Raw genomic sequence first — 16,248 nt, forward strand, 5'->3', positions numbered from 1 at the left:
CGGAAGCCACTCCTTAGTAAAAGGCACATGACAGCCCACTTGGAGTTTGCCAAAAAGGAACCTAATGACTCTCAGACCATGAGAAACAAGATTCTCTGATCTGATGAAACCAAGTTGGAAATCTTTGGCCTGAATGCCAAGTGTCACTTCTGGAGGAGACCTGGCATCAGCCCTACTGTGAAGCATGGTGGTGGCAGCATTATGATGTGTGGATATTTTTCAGCGGCAGGGACTGGGAGACTAGTCAGGATTGAGGGAAAGATGAATGGAGTGAAGTATGAAGAGATCCTTGATGAAAACCTGCTCCAGAGTGCTCAGGACCTCAGCCTGGGACAAAGGTTCACCTTCCAACAGTACAACGACCCTAAGCACACAGCCAAGACAACACAGGAGTGTCTTCAGGACAAGCCTCTGAATGTCCTTCCGTGGCTCAGCCGGAGCCCGGACTTCAACCCGATCGAACATCTCTGGAGAGACCTGAAAATAGCTGTCCAGCGACGCTCCCCATCCAACCTGACAGATCTTGAGAGGATCTGCAGAGAAGAATGGGAGAAACCCCCCAAATACAGGTGTGCCAAGCTTGTAGCGTCATACCCAAGACGACTCAAGGCTGTAATCGCTGCCAAAGGTGCTTCAACAAAGTACAGAGTAAACATACTGAATACTGAAGTCGGAAGTTTACATACACCTTTGCCAAATGCGTTTAAACTCAGTTTTTCACAATTCCTGACATTTAATCCTAGTAAAAATTCCCTGTCTTAGGTCAGTTAGGATCATCACCTTATTTTAAGAATGTGAAATGTCAGAGTAATGGTAGAGAGAATGATTTATTTCAGCTTTTATTTATTTCATCACATTCCCAGTGGGTCAGGAGTTTACATACACTCAATTAGTATTTGTTAGCATTGCCTTTAAATTGTTTAACTTGGGTCAAACGTTTCGAGTATCCTTCCACAAGCTTCCCACAATAAGTTGGGTGAATTTTGTCCCGTTCCTCCTGACAGAGCTGATGTAACTGAGTCAGGTTTGTAGGCCTCCTTGCTTGCACATGCTTTTTCAGTTCTGCCCACACATTTTCTATTGGATTGAGGTCAGGGTTTTGTGATGGCCACTCTAATACCTTGACTTTGTTGTCCTTAAGCCATTTTGCCACAACTTTGGAAGAATGCTTGGGGTCATTGTCCATTTGGAAGATCCATTTGCGACCAAGCTTTAACTTCCTGACTGATGTCTTGAGATGTTGCTTCAATATATCCACATCAATTTGCTCCTTCATGATGCCAACTATTTTGTGTGGTGAACCAGTCCCTCCTGCAGCAAAGCACCCCCACAACATGATGCTGCCACCCCAGTGCTTCACGGTTGGGATGGTGTTCTTCGGCTTGCAAGCCTCCCCCTTTTTCCTCCAAACATAACGAAGGTCATTATGGCCAAACAGTTCTATTTTTGTTTCATCAGACCAGAGGACATTTCTCCAAAAAGTACGATCTTTGTCCCCATGTGCAGTTGCAAACCGTAGTCTGGCTTTTTTATGGTGGTTTTGGAGCAGTGGCTTCTTCCTTGCTGAGCGGCCTTTCAGGTTATGTCGATATAGGGCTCGTTTTACTGTGGATATAGATACTTTTGTACCTGTTTCCTCCAGCATCTTCACAAGGTCCTTTGCAGCTGTTCTGTGATTGATATGCACTTTTCGCACTTTTCGTACATTAATCTCTAGGAGACAGAACGCGTCTCCTTCCTGAGCGGTATGACAGTTGGATGGTTCCACTGTGTTTATACTTGCGTACTATTGTTTGTACAGTTGAACATGGTACCTACAGGCGTTTGGAATTTGGTCCCAAGGATGAGCCAGACTTGTGGAGTTCTACAATTTTTTCTTCTGAGGTCTTGGATGATTTCTTTTGATTTTCTCATGATGTCAAGGAACGAGGCCCTGAGTTTGAAGGTAGGCCTTGAAATACATCCACAGGTACACCTCCAATTGACTCAAATCATGTCAATTAGCCTATCAAAAGCTTCTAAAGACATGACGACATTTTCTGGAATTTTCCAAGCTGTTTAAAGGCACAGTCAACTTAGTGTATGTAAACTTCTGACCCACTGGAATTGCGATACAGTGAATTATAAGTGAAAATTGTCTGTAAACAATTGTTTGAAAAATGACTTGTGTCATGCACAAAGAAGATGTCCTTACCGACTTGCCAGAACTATAGTTTGTTAACAAGAAATGTGTGGAGTGGTTGAAAAACAAGTTTTAACGACGCCAACATGTGTATGTAAACTTCCGACTTCAACTTTATGTCATATTTCAGTTGTTTTTTTTTGTTGCAATTTGCGTACATTTCTAAAAATCTGTTTTTGCTTTGTCGTTATGGGGTATTGTGTGTAGATTAATGAAGGACATTTTTTTTTAATCCATTTTAGAATAAGGCTATAACAAAATGTGGAAAAATTCAAGTTGTCTGAATACTTTCCGAATGCACTGTAATTTGTATGTATTGAACAAACATATAAATGCTCTAAGATCCCAGAAATGTTACATATGCACAAAAAGCTTATTTCTCTTGGATTTTGGGATCAAATTTGTTTACGTCCCTGTGAGTGTTGTATAATTTGCCAAGATAATCCACCTATCTGACAGGAGTGGCATATCAAGAAGCTGATTTAACAGCATGATCATTACACAGGTGCACCTTGTGCTAGGGACAATAAAAGGCCACTCTAAAATGTGCAGTTTTGTCACACAACACAATGCCACAGATGTCTCCATTTTTGAGGGAGCGTGCAATTGTCAGCTGACTGCATGTATGTCCACCAGAGCTGTTGCCAGAGAATTGAATGTTAATTTCTCTACCATAAGCTGCCTCCAGTGTCGTTTTAGAGAATTTGGCAGTATGTCCAACCGGCCTCACAACCGCAGACCACGTGTATGGCATCATTTGGGCATGCGGTTTGCTGATGTCAACGTTGTGAACAGAGTACCCCATGGTGCCGGTGAAGATATGGTATGGGCAGGCATAAGCTATGGACAATGAAGACAATTGCATTTTATTGATGGCAATTTGAACACACAGAGATACTGTCACGAGATCCTGATGCCCATTGTCGTGCCATTCACCCACCGCCATCACCTCATGTTGCAGCATGATAATGCACGGCTCCATGTCGCAAGGATCTGTACACAATTCCTGGAAGCTGAGAATGTCCCAGTTCTTCCATGGCCTGCATACTCACCAGACATGTCACCATTGAGCATGTTTGGGATGCTCTGGACTGATGTGTACAACAGCGTGTTCCAGTTCCAGCCAATATCCAGAAACTTCGCACAGTCATTGAAGAGGAGTGGGACAACAGGCCACAGTCAACAGCCTGATCAACTCTATGCAAAGGAGATGTGTCGCACTGCATGAGGCTAATGGTGGTCACACCAGATACTGACTGTTTTTCTAATCCACGCCTCTACCTTTTAAGGTATTGTATCTGTGTCCAACAGATGCATATCTGTATTCCCAGTTATGTGAAATCTGTAGATTAGGGCCTGATGAATTTATTTCAATTGACTGATTTCCTTATTTGAACTGTAACTCAGTAAAATCTTTGAAATTGTTGCATGTTGCGTTTAAAATTTTTATTCAGTATATTATTTCTTAGTTGCGAACTTTGCCATAAAATGAGCACCAGAAATAGGCTCCAGAACCATCGCTAGACCGTCACATTACATGGCACATTCCTCACTCGCTAGATGTGGACGTAAAGGGCATGATTACACACACAATTTTTATTTTCTTCAAGACCAAAGAAAAATGGTTTTTTTATGTGATTTAAACATTGATATGGACTCAGAACATCCAATTCAATTGTTTCTCTATGAACAATTCTAATTTTGAGAATGAAAAACAACACAATTCTAAAACCAGGAAAAATCAAACTGAGAACATAATTTGAGAAAATATAAAACAGAATTTGGTGGGGGGAATCGGTGAATTTATAGGAGCCTCCTTAGTTGTTTATTAACCATTATTTGACCAGGTATATTAACAGAAAACATAGTGCACTACTTTCTCTTGTACGCAAAGGACCAGGAGAAGAGTTGCAGGGCAGAGGAGCTAGAAAACAATGAGTAGCTTGTGACATGTACATTTTTTGGAAGTAGCTCTCATGCTAGAAAAGGTTGGAGACCCCCACTCTAAAGAGAGAGTAAATCTATCACTACTGTTTTCCTATTGGTCTTTCCATAGCCACTCATGAAGACGATGCCCCCTGGTTCTCCATCTTCCCCATTGACAACGAGGAGCTGGTGTACGGGCGCTGGGAGGACAACATCATCTGGGACGACCAGGCCATGGACCGCATGCTTTCACCCCCTGTCCTCACCCTGGACCCCAACGATGAGAACATCATTTTAGGTACTGCCCCTTTCTTAGTGAACTGTGTGTACACTGTTTTTCAGTCAGTTTAAACAAGATCTGAAATATCTTGATGGTCTCTGTAACCTATTGAATGCTTTGATCTATCCACTAATCTCTAAATTTGGCCTCTTGCAGAAATCCCAGATGAGAAGGAGTCTGAGTGTATGTCCCACTCTCCGTCCAAGGAGAACAAGAAGGAGTCATCACTAAAGAAGAGTCGCATCTTGTTGGGGAAGACTGGGGTCATAAAGGATGAGCCTCAACAGGTACTACAGGACTGGAACATAACATAGATCTGCCATTCAACAGGGACTACAGTCCCTGAACTAACCTGTTCTAACTCCTTTTCTGTTTTGTCTGCTGCCTACAGAACATGTCCCAGCCTGAGGTGAAGGACCCATGGAACCTGTCCAATGATGAGTTCTATTATCCTAAGCAGCAAGGCCTGAGGGGCACCTTCGGTGGCAACATCATTCAGGTGGGCACTAGATTCTCTCCTGTGAGCTCTGTTCCTATACAGGTTGATTAGCAGTTAAAGAGGATCATCTTAAAGATGGACTATGCCGAAATCACTCTGCAATTTCCTGGTTGCTAAAATTCAAATAGTTCACCTAAATTCAGTTTGTGACAAAACAAGCAGTCATTGTGTAGAGAATAATCTAAACCGCTCTGAAATATATTTTCCATAAAATGATCGTTCTTTTCAGCTGTTTGAAGCTGGTGTACGAAACCCAAAGTAAAAGACGCAAAAACTAAACTTGGTAACGGGAAGCATAGAAATAGCGCACATAGAACATATCTAACACTTTTTAGACTTGCTTTTAAAGAGAATTAAATATCTATAACTCACATTTATATGTAAATTTTGTCGAGTCGCACAACAAGTTACATATTGTAGCTTTAAGGTCGATGTCCACACCCCCGCGGAAATCTAATTAGCATAATAATAATAAATCCCCATAAAAATCTGTCAGTTTAATATAGAGATCTGTTTTTTTTTTTGCATTGGATGCATCTCAATCCACCACATCACCAGTGTCACACTTCCGCATCTGAAAGGTGACAGAGCTAGAGAGGTGTTTGTCAGACCATGAGACATCCCGAAAATCAGAACGGTTTGGCCTACACGACTCAAAAAAAAGAGATACAGTATCTCTCAGATGTAGAACAGACATTTCAGAACAAACGTCCTTTAGATTTTTTGGCTGGACTATCTGTTGTTTCATGTAGTGAATCTGTTATTCAATGCATTTGTATGGGCTAATAGCAGTAAGGATGAATTTTGTTTTTCATTAAAGAAATTTGTTCTATTTAAAAAAATGTTTAGACTTCAAGAGGTCTTAAAATTCCAAATCAAATAGCAAAATGATCCTTGGTATGACCTTCTTTAAACAATTCCATATAGCTTAGTAGAACCCCACCCCCGGTTTAGACAGTTCTTAAACTGGTTATTGCCAAAAATAAAGGATTAAATACATGTATTAAAAATAGCTAAGTAGAACCACCCCCGTCTTAGACAGGGCATAGACTCTTATGGGTTAACTATAGTGTAGGATAATCTTAACAACACTGTAGTTAGCATATGCTATATGAAACATTTCCTTGTCTATCTTTCTCTCCAGCACTCCATCCCTGCAGTGGAGCTGAGGCAGCCGTTCTTCCCTACTCACATGGGACCCATGAAGCTGCGCGGGTTCCACCGGCCCTCTCTGAAGAAGTACTCATTCGGGACGTTGTCCCAGCCAGGTCCCCACGCAGCCCAGCCCCTACTCAAACAGATCAAGAAGAAGGCCAAGGTGAGGCCCCAGCACACCTCATTCACCTCCATCTTTCTCTCCGTCTTGACACAGGTCGTCAAGAATGCTTCTGCCTCTCTGTCTGTGTTGATAACCTTGTTTGTGTGATTTGTGTTAAATGTCCCTTTTTGTGCCTGTAGATGCGAGAGCAAGAGCGCCAGGCTTCCGGTGGAGGTGACATGTTCTTCATGCGTACAGCTCAGGACCTGACAGGGAAAGACGGAGACCTGATTCTGGCAGAGTACAGCGAGGAATATCCTCCACTCATCATGCAAGTCGGCATGGCAACCAAGATCAAGAACTACTACAAGAGAGTGAGTCACTGCAGTAGTCTTTCAATTACCATTTCCCTTGTTTCAACATTGTTTAGCATTTACTAAAAGCTGAACCACCTCAGTCGTTCTTTTCCTTCCTCTGTTGATATGAGTTGTTTTTATGTGAAGAAAATGCATTTTAAGGTCTAATTAACGTGAAACATGGCTGTTTTCCCTCAGAAACCAGGGAAGGACCCTGGAGCTCCAGACTGTAAGTACGGAGAGACCGTGTACTGCCACACCTCACCGTTCCTGGGATCCCTGCACCCCGGACAGCTGCTGCCGGTCAGTACCACAGTCATTACAGTCAGTCACATGACTATTCATTCAGCTGCTGCCGGTCAGTCCCACAGTCATTACAGTCAGTCACATGACTATTCATTCAGCTGCTGCCGGTCAGTACCACAGTCATTACAGTCAGTCACATGACTATTCATTCAGCTGCTGCCGGTCAGTACCACAGTCATTACAGTCAGTCACATGACTATTCATTCAGCTGCTGCCGGTCAGTACCACAGTCATTACAGTCAGTCACATGACAATTCATTGATGTTTGAAAAAGTCATTCACTGTGAATGTGAATAGCCTGATACCTAGAAAGAGAACATTTAGAGACCTAATTGCAAATCTGTGTCTTTCTTTTAGGCTTTTGAGAACAACCTTTTCCGTGCCCCCATCTACCTCCACAAGATGCCAGAGACAGATTTCCTGGTGCTGCGTACACGGCAGGGCTACTTCATTAGAGAGCTGGTAGACATCTTTGTGGTCGGCCAGCAGTGTCCCCTCTATGAGGTCCCTGGACCCAACTCCAAACGAGCCAACACCCATATCAGAGACTTCTTGCAGGTATACCTTACGATACACACACACACACACACACACACACACACACACACATTATGACATCTGCAAATCCACACACACACACACACCCACCCACCACACACACATTGTCAAATGAGTTGTTCCACAAAATAAGTCCCTTTTAGGTAAACAAACAAACAATAGGTTTATTTCACAAAATTGTCAAATTATGTCATGACGAGTACATGTTCAACTTCATGAAAAACATGTTTTCCCATCTCCAGAGGTTAAGTAAAAACAATACATAGTATGTGTCTATTAAGTGCCAAATAAACAGGGTTGACCGTGCCAGGGTTGACCGTGCCAGGGTTGACCGTGCCAGGGTTGACGATTTCATCTTAAATCAGCAATAAATCTCACTGTAACAGCTTGTTGTGTGCAGCAGGGAGGGACAAAAAAATGCAAAATTTCTATCTAATGGTAACAGGGTTGATGTGTTATGCCGACCCACTCAGTTTTCCACCACGGAACACCAGAACATGGAGTAGAACCATCTTACCTGGTTTGAACTATGATATGACTGTTAAATGTTTTATTTTGAACAAAATATTAAAAAAGTAATAGTTTCACCATATTAAATGAGAGTTGAGTTCACGTAACAGTGTTGACCTTAGAATGGCCAGATTATTGTTTTAACCTTAAAATGTATCACTAATAACATTATATAAATAATAATCATCAGAAATGACTTTGTCAAAGCAAAACATAACATAACTAGGACTTTACAATGATGGTGACATGTTTTAGAAATGTTGGGGTTAAGTAGGTTAAAATGTTCCTAGTCACAAAGGGTGCACAGAGGGACTTCAAAATGCTGAATTTAGAATTTTCCACGCTGTTTATATTAAAGGGCACTTCATTTAATATAACAGTTTTTAAAACACAATTTCTACTTCAAATATCAAAGGGATGCAAAAGGGACTCATTTCATGGAATGACCCACATACAAGAGAAAGCACACTTACAGAATGCATGCTTGCCTCATGTCTTCTCTTCTCCGCTCTTCTGTGCAGGTGTTTATCTATCGGTTGTTCTGGAAGAGTAAAGATCGTCCTAGGAGAATCCGCATGGAGGACATAAAGAAAGCTTTCCCCTCACATTCAGAAAGCAGCATCCGCAAACGCCTAAAACTCTGTGCTGACTTTAAGCGTACAGGTAGAAACGGCTAACCCTGCCATAACCCAATACAACCGTATAACCTCATGTTTGTCAATAGTACGGTATGACACACTGCCCTTCATTGTTTGCCCTCACAAAGATGAATAAGTAATGCAGAAATGTGAATATGCCTCGTGAACGTTGTCATTCACAACTGTCCAACAATCCTGATTTCCTCTTAACGTTTCTACTCCCGTGTGATCTCAGGGAAGTGTTGAGGTGTAAGAGAGAGTGTTTAGCTGTGTGATCTCAGGGAAGTGTTGAGGTGTAAGAGAGAGTGTTTAGCTGTGTGATCTCAGGGAAGTGTTGAGGTGTAAGAGAGAGTGTTTAGCTGTGTGATCTCAGGGAAGTGTTGAGGTGTAAGAGAGAGTGTTTAGCTGTGTGATCTCAGAGAAGTGTTGAGGTGTAAGAGAGAGTGTTTAGCTGTGTGATCTCAGGGAAGTGTTGAGGTGTAAGAGAGAGTGTTTAGCTGTGTGATCTCAGGGAAGTGTTGAGGTGTAAGAGAGAGTGTTTAGCTGTGTGATCTCAGGGAAGTGTTGAGGTGTAAGAGAGAGTGTTTAGCTGTGTGATCTCAGGGAAGTGTTGAGGTGTAAGAGAGAGTGTTTAGCTGTGTGATCTCAGGGAAGTGTTGAGGTGTAAGAGAGAGTGTTTAGCTGTGTGATCTCAGGGAAGTGTTGAGGTGTAAGAGAGAGTGTTTAGCTGTGTGATCTCAGGGAAGTGTTGAGGTGTAAGAGAGAGTGTTTAGCTGTGTGATCTCAGGGAAGTGTTGAGGTGTAAGAGAGAGTGTTTAGCTGTGTGATCTCAGGGAAGTGTTGAGGTGTAAGAGAGAGTGTTTAGCTGTGTGATCTCAGGGAAGTGTTGAGGTGTAAGAGAGAGTGTTTAGCTGTGTGATCTCAGGGAAGTGTTGAGGTGTAAGAGAGAGTGTTTAGCTGTGTGATCTCAGGGAAGTGTTGAGGTGTAAGAGAGAGTGTTTAGCTGTGTGATCTCAGGGAAGTGTTGAGGTGTAAGAGAGAGTGTTTAGCTGTGTGATCTCAGGGAAGTGTTGAGGTGTAAGAGAGAGTGTTTAGCTGTGTGATCTCAGGGAAGTGTTGAGGTGTAAGAGAGAGTGTTTAGCTGTGTGATCTCAGGGAAGTGTTGAGGTGTAAGAGAGAGTGTTTAGCTGTGTGATCTCAGGGAAGTGTTGAGGTGTAAGAGAGAGTGTTTAGCTGTGTGATCTCAGGGAAGTGTTGAGGTGTAAGAGAGAGTGTTTAGCTGTGTGATCTCAGGGAAGTGTTGAGGTGTAAGAGAGAGTGTTTAGCTGTGTGATCTCAGGGAAGTGTTGAGGTGTAAGAGAGAGTGTTTAGCTGTGTGATCTCAGGGAAGTGTTGAGGTGTAAGAGAGAGTGTTTAGCTGTGTGATCTCAGGGAAGTGTTGAGGTGTAAGAGAGAGTGTTTAGCTGTGTGATCTCAGGGAAGTGTTGAGGTGTAAGAGAGAGTGTTTAGCTGTGTGATCTCAGGGAAGTGTTGAGGTGTAAGAGAGAGTGTTTAGCTGTGTGATCTCAGGGAAGTGTTGAGGTGTAAGAGAGAGTGTTTAGCTGTGTGATCTCAGGGAAGTGTTGAGGTGTAAGAGAGAGTGTTTAGCTGTGTGATCTCAGGGAAGTGTTGAGGTGTAAGAGAGAGTGTTTAGCTGTGTGATCTCAGGGAAGTGTTGAGGTGTAAGAGAGAGTGTTTAGCTGTGTGATCTCAGGGAAGTGTTGAGGTGTAAGAGAGAGTGTTTAGCTGTGTGATCTCAGAGATGGTGTGCCTTACTTTGACAGACAGGCGCCAGGAAAGAGAGAGGTCAGCATATTATGGATATGGAATTTACTGTGGAGGTAAGGTGTGGTCTAAGGAAAGCATCGACAAGGACCCAGAGGTTTGCAGGGTCCTTCGTTAATATCTGCTGTTCTGCTCCTGCAACACCTCTGCTTTAAGCCTACAAGACACTTCAGTTGAATGAAATGATGGTAAATTTGATGCGTCAGGGAAGCTTTCTAATCAAATGTATGGCCATGCAAAATGCATCCATGAATCTTACAAAGCTGTAAGTTGGGCAGTAACTGTGGACTAAAGAGAACGTGGGTAATACTTGTTATATGATTGAAGCTCATTTGCCCTGCCTCTGTCCCCAGGGATGGACTCTAACTGGTGGGTGCTGAAGCCTGACTTCAGGCTGCCTACTGAGGAGGAGATCAGGGCCATGGTGTCTCCAGAGCAGTGCTGTGCCTACTACAGCATGCTGGTGGCAGAGCAGAGACTGAAGGTAAGACTGACAGGCTCCTTGTGTGGGTACCGGCTGTGATACCGATTCTCTTTACGGCACTGTGTGAACTATACCAGAACTTTTCTCTCTCCTCCAGGATGCTGGATATGGTGAAAAGTCCTTCTTTGCCCCAGAGGAAGAGAACGAGGAAGACTTCCAGATGAAGATTGATGATGAGGTACAGCTCTATTTTTTTCCTTTTCAGGAAACATTGATTTTGATGCTCCATTGATGTTGAAAAAAAGGATGATCCATGATTTCACCAATATTTCTTTGGTGCACCTTAGGTCCGCACAGCCCCTTGGAACACGACGCGAGCCTTCATCGCTGCCATGAAGGGGAAGTGTCTGCTGGAGGTCATGGGGGTGGCCGACCCCACAGGCTGTGGAGAGGGATTCTCTTACGTCAAAGTGCCCAACAAGCCCACTCAACAAAAGGTACTTCCTCTCTCTCTTACCCCCAGTGCTCTGAAACACTTCTGCCAGATCAGGGGGCCCTAATTCCATTCATGCGTTCACAGCCTCCAGAAAAACAAGACCTATTTTCCTGTTCTAACCATTCAACGGTTGTTTGGTGATTATTACTAAAGCTTACGGTTATTTTGTTATTTGTCGTGTTCAGGCCCAAGACGACCGGGAACCACAACCCGCTAAGAAGACTGTGACAGGGACAGACGCTGATCTGAGAAGACTGTCACTCAAAAACGCCAAGCAGCTGCTGCGCAAGTTCGGTGTTCCAGAGGAGGAGGTAACAACACAGTAACAACATTATAATAATCATCATTTGGGAGGTGCTTATATTTGTCCTGTAATGAAAATGTGTTTTTTTTTGCATATCACAACTCCCCCTGAGACAGCCACAGGGAGTGGGCTCACGGCCAGGGTCACCATTGTACAGCGACCCTGGAGCATTTAGAGTGAAGTGCCTTGCTCAAGGGCACAGCAACAGATTATTTTACCTTGTCGGCTCCGGTATTCGAACCAGCAACCTTTCAGTTACTGGCCCAACACTCTAACTTCGAGGTTACATGCCACCATATAACTTAAATGTCTTCATTCCCTCATTTCATCCTCCAACCATTTTCATTGGTCTTCCCTGTGGCTCACTTGGTAGAGCATGGTGTTTGCAACGCCAGCATGGTGTGTGCAACGCCAGGGTTGTCGGTTCGATTCCCACGGGGGGCCAGTACAAAAAATAAACAATTAAAAAAATTAAATGTATGCACTCACTACTGTAAGTCGCTCTGGATAAGAGCGTCTGCTAAATGACTCAAATGTAAATGTAAACCTACGTATGATCAATCTTTCAAACCAGTGTTTCTGTGTGTGTTTCAGATAAAGAAGCTGTCTCGTTGGGAGGTGATTGACGTGGTGAGGACCATGTCCACAGAGCAGGCCCGCTCTGGCGAGGGGCCAATGAGCAAGTTTGCCCGTGGGTCCCGCTTCTCTGTAGCCGAACACCAGGAACGCTACAAGGAGGAGTGCCAGAGGATCTTTGACCTGCAGAACAAGTGAGGCCCTCCCATCCTCCCCTTTTCCAAATAACCATAATTCACCACCCGTTTCTTATAGGGACGCTGTAGTTGTACACTATCTGATGTTCCAGCCTGTCTGCCTTCCCTCCAGAGTATTGGATTCCACAGAGGTCCTGTCCACAGACACAGACAGCAGCTCAGCGGAGGACAGTGACTTTGAGGAGATGGGGAAGAACATTGAGAACATGCTGCAGAACAAGAAGACCAGCTCCCAGCTGTCCAGAGAGAAGGAGGAGCAGGAGAGGAAGGAGCTGCAGAGGATGTTGATGGGAGAGGAGAGCGACCGCGACCACAAGGGACGCAAGGGCTTCTGTAAGTGTTGTGTTTGCGTTTCAGGCTTTTTTTGTGTGTGTTTACAGGAGTGTGTTTTTACAGGAGTGTGTGTTTACAGGAGTGTGTGTTTACAGGAGTGTGTATGTGTCAGGGTTTACGCTAGGAAAATGTGGCGCCGGACAACGTGACCAGGAAGATTCATATTTACCGGACCCATATGCAATGGGTGCATAACTCATTATGGCGTCCACCCACTGCTCAGAATGACAGAAATCACATTTATATTATGGTAATGCTCTTAACAGAACGTTGCAACTCATGTAATGAAGCAGCCAATAAAACGGACTTTTAAAACATTTGGCAAAATGCAATTTGTGGGAAAACACCTTTCTAAGCAGCACACCTGGGAAAACACCATTCTAAACAGCACACCTGGGAAAACACCATTCTAAACAGCACACCTGGGAAAACACCATTCTAAACAGCACACCTGGGAAAACACCATTCTAAACAGCACACCTGATAGCGGTTGCATAAGTGAACGAGATGAAATCTCAGTTAGAAAAAGAGGGTTAATCTAAAGATGCAACAACCAAGATGGGTTGCTATTATGACTAGTACAGTATGGTGCCTTTGGCTTCTGGACATCAATAGAAAGTTGAGATGAAAACCAATAGAACAGGAGAGAAATGGCATAGCGGTGGATCCAATAGGAAAGTAAATGGAAATGACTCCTATCTACTCCTATCTATAAGGAAATAAATACAATTATTCAAAACACTTCACAGAAAGCATGACTTAGCCACAAAGGAATCAAGGATCATTAGCTTCTTTAAAAAAAATCCTGTGGATTGTTTCAAATCACAAGCTTGTAGGCCTATTCCTATTTAGTGGCAACACACATGGCAATAGTCCTAGCTGATTATTGAGTTGCGGCTGTCAGTTAAAAACATCTAAAATATGTGTGAACATAATGTGTCTTGAGTATAATTTCAAATGTTGAGACAAGAAGAAGGGGAGGGAGGTGTGTGGCGAAGATAGTCTCTCGCCAGAATGTCTCAGCTGTCTCCTGCCAATTGTTACACATTCGTTGTTTCATTGTGTGAATTGTTTGCCCTTTTTATTTTATTTTGATCAATTCCTCATTACATACAGTACCAGTAGTAAAAACATCATTAATTCCCGTCATTTGGTTACATACATTTCTGTTAATGCATGTATTAATTACAGCCGTTTACCGTTTTCATTCTCAGAGTAGACATGTTTGCAGAGTTCACACCTGCTACACTTGAGTAACAGGTTTTGGTTTATTTCATGGAGTGCTCCATGTGAGCAATGAACATGTCTGGTTTCTCTGTTCTGATAATGTTGAGGGAGAGTGTGCCTGAGTACGCATGGAAGTACCTGGCCTGCTGCGCAGAAATGTAGGAAAGTGTTTTTTTTAACATCCATAGCAAATGATAATACATGGTGTGTACAAAACATTAGGAACACCTTCCTAATATTGAGTTGCACCCACTTTTGCCCTCAGAATAGCCTTAATTCATCAGGGCATGGACTCCACAAGGTGTCGATAGCGTTCCACATTGTTACTGGCCCATGTTGACGGTAATGCTTCCCTCCGTTGTCACGTTGGCTGGATGTCCTTTGGGTGGTAGACCATTCCTGATACACACAGGAAACTGTTGAGCGGGAAAAACCCAGCATTATTGCAGTTCTTGACACACTCAAACCGGTACGCCTGGCATCTACTACCATACCAATGGAGGCTCCTCAGAGGAGGAAGGGGAGGACCATCCTCCTCATTGAATTTCATAAAAATAGTGAAACATTAAAAAAGTGATCCTTTTTAGATTAAACTATACTAAATATATTCACATCATCAAATAATTGATTTAATCACACTGTTTTGCAATGAAGGTCTACAGTAGCCTCAACAGAACTCTGTAGAGGAGCACAATGGTGTAGCCGGAGGACAGCTAGTTTCTGTCCTCTGTGCCCTCTCCTCTTCTCTCTATACACCAAGTCACTCGGCTCCGTCATATCCTCACATGGTCTCTCCTATCATCGCTATGCGGATGACACTCAACTCTTCCCCCCTTCTGACACCCAGATGGCGACACGCATCTCTGCATGCCTGGCAGATATGTCAACTTGGATGTCGTCCCACCACCTCAATATCAACCTCGACAAGACGGAACTCCTCTTCCTCCCAGGGAAGGCCTGTCCGCACGAAGACCTCTTCATCACGGTTGACAACTCCAAAGTGTCGCCTTCCCAGAGTGCAAATAACCTTTGCATGACCCTGGACAACACCCTGTCGTTCTCTGCAAACATCAAAGCAGTGACTCGCTCCTGCAGGTTCATGCTCTACAACATCCGTAGAGTACGACCGTACCTCACACAGGAAGCAGCGCAGGTCCCAAATTCAGGCACTTGTCCTCTTCCGTCTGCATTACTGCAACTCGCTGTTGGCTGAGTTCCCCGCTTGTGCCATCAAACCTCTGCAACTTATCCAGAACGCTGCAGCCCGCCTGGTTTTCAACCTTCCCAAGTTCTCTCATGTAAACCCACTGCTCCGCACACTCCACTGGCTTCCAGTCAAAACTCTCACTCCAAGACCATGGTGCTTACCTACGGAACAGCAAGAGGAACTGCCCCTCCCAACCTTCAGGCGATGCTCAAACTAAACACCCCAACATGAGCACTCCGTTCTGCCACCTCAGGTCTCTTGGGCCTCCCACCCCTACGGGAGGGCAGCTCCCGCTCAGCCCAGTCCAAGCTCTTCTCTGTCCTGCCATCCCAATGGTGGAACCAGCTTCCCCCTGAAGCTAGGACAGCAGAGTCCCTGCCCATCTTCCAAAAACATCTGAAACCCTACCTCTTCAAACAGTATCTTAAATAATCCTCCTCCTCACTTTTAAATGTAAATGCAAAACCTGGGGGGTTCGTGGTTCTCACCCCCTTCCCTAGACTTACACAGTAATTATGACAACTTCCGGAGGACGTCCTCCGACCAATCAGCGCTCTTGCAGCATGAACTGACATGTTGTCCACCCAATCAAAGGATCAGAGAATGAATATAAAACTGAAAGCATAAGCTACAACTAGCTTATGAGGAGGAGGATTATTACATGTGGTGAGTAGTTGACTTAAAGACAGTTGAACAGTTTTGAACAAATACATTTCTTGAAAAATGAAGGAGAAGCAAGAGAAAGGGAGAGAGAGAGCTAGCTATATTTCTATATTTTTAGCTAGCGAATGCAGCTAAATAGTTTAGCCTACTCAAACACCCGGCTCAAACGGAGAGGGATGCTATCTTACCTAGCTGGCTATAGCTATCTAACACTAGAACTCTTCACTAGAACACTAGAACTTTTGGTTTTGTGAATTTAATCCCACCGGGGCCCACCGGTATAACTGCTCAACTGCTTGCTAACTGTACACTGTACTGCATGATTGTAGCGGGTTTACTAACGTGTTAATCCTAGTAGCTATGTTTACTTGACGTTAGCTAATATGGTGACAATGATGTAGGCTGTGTATAGTGGTTAGCGGTTATGATATGAGGGATTGGCTTAAAGGTTTTTTCGCCTGGTCACACTGAAGTCCACAAGCGA

At 43.7% G+C, this 16,248-nt stretch overlaps 1 protein-coding gene across 4 annotated transcripts in view; it reads left to right on the forward strand.

The window, feature by feature from the left end:
• LOC106603388 (transcription initiation factor TFIID subunit 1) overlaps positions 1-16,248 on the forward strand; it is a 55,333-nt gene that overhangs the window by 24,237 nt on the left and 14,848 nt on the right. For all 4 annotated transcript variants that reach the window (XM_014197006.2, XM_014197007.2, XM_045717069.1 and 1 more), the window contains exons 11-24: positions 4,239-4,406; positions 4,545-4,675; positions 4,780-4,887; positions 6,032-6,205; positions 6,346-6,519; positions 6,700-6,804; positions 7,165-7,365; positions 8,397-8,538; positions 10,691-10,821; positions 10,919-10,999; positions 11,109-11,258; positions 11,443-11,568; positions 12,156-12,331; positions 12,447-12,667. In XM_014197006.2, coding sequence (XP_014052481.2) covers positions 4,239-4,406; positions 4,545-4,675; positions 4,780-4,887; positions 6,032-6,205; positions 6,346-6,519; positions 6,700-6,804; positions 7,165-7,365; positions 8,397-8,538; positions 10,691-10,821; positions 10,919-10,999; positions 11,109-11,258; positions 11,443-11,568; positions 12,156-12,331; positions 12,447-12,667 — 2,088 coding nt within the window. The remainder of the gene's footprint in view (positions 1-4,238; positions 4,407-4,544; positions 4,676-4,779; positions 4,888-6,031; positions 6,206-6,345; positions 6,520-6,699; positions 6,805-7,164; positions 7,366-8,396; positions 8,539-10,690; positions 10,822-10,918; positions 11,000-11,108; positions 11,259-11,442; positions 11,569-12,155; positions 12,332-12,446; positions 12,668-16,248) is intronic.

This window comes from Salmo salar, chromosome ssa04, assembly GCF_905237065.1.
Source record: "Salmo salar chromosome ssa04, Ssal_v3.1, whole genome shotgun sequence".
Classification (NCBI taxonomy): Eukaryota; Metazoa; Chordata; class Actinopteri; order Salmoniformes; family Salmonidae; genus Salmo; species Salmo salar.